Source organism: Sinocyclocheilus rhinocerous, unplaced genomic scaffold (genome assembly GCF_001515625.1).
Source record: "Sinocyclocheilus rhinocerous isolate Xijiao unplaced genomic scaffold, SAMN03320098_v1.1 scaffold3663, whole genome shotgun sequence".
Lineage (NCBI taxonomy): Eukaryota > Metazoa > Chordata > Actinopteri > Cypriniformes > Cyprinidae > Sinocyclocheilus > Sinocyclocheilus rhinocerous.
In genome coordinates this window covers 144,651-150,164 of record NW_015630018.1, presented here as the reverse complement: position 1 = coordinate 150,164, position 5,514 = coordinate 144,651, and the positions used below count along the sequence as shown (strand labels likewise).

Below are 5,514 nucleotides of genomic sequence, written 5' to 3'. Positions count from 1 at the left end.
TAAGTGCAAAATATGAATGAATGGAATAAATATTTGCATGCTGCTTTGGCATGCTTTAACCATTTTGCAGCACTATAACATCTATAGCCTACCTCAAAATTCACATATATATCTGCATTTATTTATTTAAGTACATTTTAGAAAAAAAAAATATTCAAAGCTGTCACTGGGGCGGTACCCTTTCAAAAGGTACTATGTACTATTTACGTACTAAAATGTGCATTTTAGGTACTATATGCACCTTTTAGGGGTAAAAAAGGTACAAAAGTGTACCTTTTGAAAAAGTGTTTCCCCAGTGACAGCTTTTGTACATTGTTTGTATTTGTAATTCATCCATGCTGGTGTTTCTTACACTACTTTTTAACTGCTGAATGCAACACACTCTCATGTCAATTTGTAGGCCTATATCTATTTTACGTTTCTGCAAACTGGTTGTGAATGCATACATTTGCAGGTTATACCATCTCATTTCACATATGTTTTGAGCCTCACTGAGGGAGGTTTAGGTTTAGGGGTAGATGTTTCTTCATGCTTATTTATTTCTAGAAAGCATAGTTTTCTTAAAAAAAAAAGAAAAAAAAAAAAGCATAGTTACAAATCAAATCATACAAATGCATATGAAATCACCAACTTGCACTGTTTGTAATTAGTTACATTTCTCATGAGGTTGGGTTGAGTGAATATAAAACACAATAAAAGAAGTCATATTTTACACAAATTTGCAGTCCAAAATGAATGTGAAAAGATTTATATATATAATACAGTGTATAGTCCAATACACAAACAAATTACTCTTTCAATCATTTTTAGTGGATCAAAAACATACAGTAGAGCCAGTGCAGACCCATTCAAGAAATAAATAACTCTTATCAGCCAATTTCAATTAATCATTCATAAAAAGACTTCACTAAACGATCGCACTGAAACTGTCAAATTATAATATATTATAAATTTTACACATTTCACAGTTTTCCACAGGAATTGCAATATAATGTTTACTTCAGTTGGTTTACAGAGCCGTTTTGGAGTTTATTTATATCAGATAATAAACACACACACACACATTTGAACTGCACAGTTTGGGCTCAGAGAGTGTTTAACCTCTTAAGACCCGGCAAAACATTTTAGGAATTTTTTTTTTTTTTTTGATGTCATTACATTGTTTAGAGCATTAAAAAAAATGTAAAAAAAAAAAAAATGAAAAAAATGATATTTCGCTCATAAGTTATGCTATGTCCTCAGTAGAGGACATCGGGACTCAATTTAAAAATAAATAAATAAAAAGTCAGATTTAAATGACAATTACAAAATATTATCATATTTCCATAAGAGTGTCACTAAATTAATATCAGACATTTTTGAAGACCAAGGAGAGGGGGTGGTCATAGTGAAACATCCCAAAATTTGGTATCTCTGAAAAGCCCTGAATGTGCTCTGTACAGGCCATCCAGACTTAAAACTGTGGCATGTATAGTCTCAGAGAAATACACCAAAATATAATGTCCTCATATGAGGATGCAGGGTCTCAGGAGGTTAAATTTGGTTCTCTGTAGGCCTATAAATGAGAGAGAATGTCTTTATAGAAGCTACTATATAAATATAATGGGGCATTATACTGTCCAAATAAATGGGAATAGAATCAAAATCAGAATCAAATCCAATCGCATGCTTGTGAATTGGATCTGAACCGGGAAATCTGCATGGATACCACATTACACCACCCAATATCTTCTTTGAAAAGACATTTCAACTGTTTGTGAATATATAGCCTATTGTGTATTCTCTCGATATAGAACTATTAGACCACACAAGAGTTTCATTAGCAATTGCACGGATCAGTGACAATTAAGTGATCTGAGTTGATAATGCAAAGGAAAATCGGCAATGACAAACTTCTTAAGACTATTCATTTATGAATAGGTTTTCTTAAAAAAAAATCATGTCACATGTAATACTGTAAGTTCGTCTTTGAACAGAGTTAAAAGCTTGCATTTATACACGCACGTCACGTGAGCATGAAGTGTTAGACGCGTCTCAGCATCATCTGGTCCAGGGGCGGATTTAGTGAATTGGGGGCCCCAGGCAAAATATAGGAATGGGGCCCTATACATTTGCACACATTTTCCTAGATCAACCTTGAGGTTCCATTTTGTTGTTTTCAGCGTAAGCCTGTGTGCAAAGGCTGGCTAATTCTAAACTTTAAAATACATTTATTTTTAGTGGTTTTAACTACAAATTTAAATAAAACTGAAAAAAATAATGAAAAGGCAATTATACAGTTACACACCTAAAATACCACTGACTCGGACGGTTGTCGTGGTAATAAACACCGTAAACAGCAAACGTTCGCGTGTCAGCGCTTAATGCGCATATCCTATATGAAAAGCATTTTAGGGGGCCCTTGGCTTTTGGGGGCCCAAGGCGGTCGCCTACCTTTGCCTAATGGGTAAGTCCGCCCCTTCTCGTCACACTGATGGGGTTTCCATGGTAACGCGCCGAGAGGAGGCTGCGGTCCCCGAGGAAAAGCGCACGCGCGCGTGTGGATCGGGTCATGTGGTCTCTCAAGATGGCGACTTCAGTGCTGGGATGTAAAGAGTGAATCCGAGCTGCAGCAAACACACACCAAAACACTCACACACACAGAACAGCGACCGCTCCGGGTCTGCGCTCAGCGTTGCGCACACGCGTTCTCCCGCGGGCGGCGTTCAGTGTTCAGCTGTTGCTCTCGGACTCGGTGGAGATGAAAGTTTAGCTCGGCAACAGCTTGCAACATCGCTTATGCAGGATTCCCACATTGGACAATTCACCATAACCCTTCCTTCTCCTCCAGAATATAAGGTTATTTGTCATAAAACCGGTCTGTTTTTTAATGGAATAACTGGATGTTAGGATATAAGGTGTCTGTAGCCCAAAGCTTTGTCCATCCGGATCACGTTCTGCAATGGCCATCCATGTGTTCGGTGAGTCGATCTCAGTCGGATTGCTTTTATTTGGAGTTTGGCTGATAACAGATCGCTGTGTGTCTGTGTGTGAGAGCCGAACACGCGCAAACAGAGCTCAGATAGAGAGATGCGCTGATATTAGCTAACCCTGCGGATGATAACAAGAAGCATTGTGTCTTTTTCACTCACACTGATGAGTGGTTTTATGTTCTTGCTTGTATACAAACACACTTCCAGCGCGGGTTCACACTAATGAGAGCATGTGGTCAAAATAACTTAGTTATGCTGATGCTACAAAAGGCAAACGGGTTATTCTTCTCTTTTGTTTCTTCTCATCTTCAGTATTTGCTTTGTTTGAGGTGGTCACACACTATACTAATGCAGACTGTCCTTCAGGGCAACAGGGAAATTATTATTAAACCTGAACGTTATGCGGGCTGTGGTCTCATCTAAAACATTTTAATCAACATTTTGATCGTTCTTCGATTAAAATAATACATTTTGATGCTTCTGTATTTAATATGCATGTTGTTTATGAGCTCATATTAATTAGGCGGATATGAATATAAGAATAATGTCACACTGGAAGTACGTTTCAAATAAAAAAATAATGAAAAACTTCTGCTGAAACGCATCTAAATTTACAGTAACACTTTTAATGTGAACCTTAAACCTGACTAACAAGCTCATGGATATGTTATATGTCATCTACCCAAATATATATATCATCACATGACTGTGCCTGCAGCTCAATAAGCCTCAAACACTTGTTGAAGTTATGGAGAAGAAATATGTTTGCTCTTCCCTGGAGCTCTTATCTCTGGATGAGGAAGCAGCCATTTTCTATGAATATGTGGTGCTGAGTCGTACACAGATTATCAGTATAGTAAGTGTATGACTGGTAGAAGAAGATATATCTGAATTTATGGTGTGAAATGCTTGTCTGTCACTGTATTACACACCCAGACTCGTACTGCTGTGTTTTTCAGATGCCTTGAATATATTCAAACGCTTTACACATGCCTTTTTTGTGATGAACATAGTGGTTTTTTTTTTCTGTTTTGGAAGTTTCTGTGAAAGGAAGAGGAAACCGTCTTTCCTCCGAGAGAGTGAGCTGGTGTAGTATTGTGGAGCGGGGCCAGGTTTTTTTCTGAAGTCGGTAGTAATGTGCAGGGCCTCTCCCTCTCCTGTGTGCTCTATTGTTCATGAAGTGCTTACAGCAGGGTATTTCGGCAGGGTTTTCCTGCTAGTGTTCAGTGATCCTATAATGAGCACCCTGAAGAACCATCAGCATCTCGCTGTCAGTTTAACAACACTTTCTTCCAGCAAATTCATTCAGAAACACACCACTGGAAATTCTATCCTGTGCAAATAATATAGCAAACTATATTATTATATAGCATATTTGGTGTGGTTTTTGCATGATTTTGGTTATTATTATACTGCGTAGCATATTTTAGTTCTTTTTTAGTAAATTCACATTGGGGATTGCAAAAATGAATATTGCTGGTGGTCCGATAACATTAAAGGGGTCATATGATGCGATTTCAATTTGTCCTTTCATAATAATATGCTGATTTGATGCTGAAAATTCAGCTCCACCCACAGGAATAAATTCCAATTTTAAAATGTATAAAAAAAGAGAAAACAGTTATTTAACATTGCAAAAATATTTCACCTTGTTACTGTTTTTACTGTATTTTTTTGATAATAAAATGTTTGATTGATGTTATATTTAGTTAATCTGTGACCTGCATTGTAAAACAAAAGGAATAGAACCATAATGAACATAATAGTAATAAAAAAAAGGTTAAATAAAATGGATACAATATATGAGATCTTTAATAAAAAATACTGAAGAAAACCCTGCAAATCCTAATGTTTTCCAGCAGATGGCAGTCTCACATAGACAATAGATGGACATATGTCATTGTGTCCACATATGTCATGTGTCATTTTCATCCATTTGATTTGTTTTTTTTTTTTTAATTGAACAATGTCTCTTATTTCTCTCAGATAATGATGAGTACAGACCGCCTGTGTGGAAATCCTACTGTAAGTGTACTTTTTAATACAGCAACATAAGTGTTAGAGAAAGGTATTTATAGTAACAGCTAGTTTGCAGTAACATTTCACAGATGAACATCATTCTACTAGAGAAGTAAATGATTGTGTCTGGACAGTACAACAAATGAAGTTATTTCACTTAACTGCATCTTGTAAGAAAAAGAAGTCATATATAATACAGAAATATGCATTTAGATATGCGACCCTGGACCACAAAACCAGTCATAAGGGTCAATTTTTCAAAATTGAGATTTATACATCATCTGAAAGCTGAATAAATAAGCTTTCCATTGATGTATGGTTTGTTAGGATCGGACAATATTTGGTCGAGATACAACTATTTGAATATCTGGAATCTGAGGTGCAAAAATATCAAAATACTGAGAAAATCATCTTTAAAGTTGTCCAAATGAAGTTCGTAGCAATGCATATTACTAATCAAAAATGAAGTTTTGATATATTTACGGTAGGAAATTTACAAAATATCTTCATGGAACATGATCTT

At 36.1% G+C, this 5,514-nt stretch overlaps 1 protein-coding gene across 1 annotated transcript in view; it reads left to right on the top strand.

The window, feature by feature from the left end:
• The first annotated feature begins 2,483 nt into the window (after nucleotides 1–2,483).
• Nucleotides 2,484–5,514, top strand: part of LOC107739458 (N-chimaerin-like) — a 54,509-nt gene continuing 51,478 nt past the window's right edge. Inside the window, exons 1-2 of the mRNA XM_016551563.1 lie at nucleotides 2,484–2,960; nucleotides 4,959–4,997. Of these exons, the coding sequence (XP_016407049.1) occupies nucleotides 2,942–2,960; nucleotides 4,959–4,997 (58 nt within the window). The 5' untranslated portion in view covers nucleotides 2,484–2,941. The remainder of the gene's footprint in view (nucleotides 2,961–4,958; nucleotides 4,998–5,514) is intronic.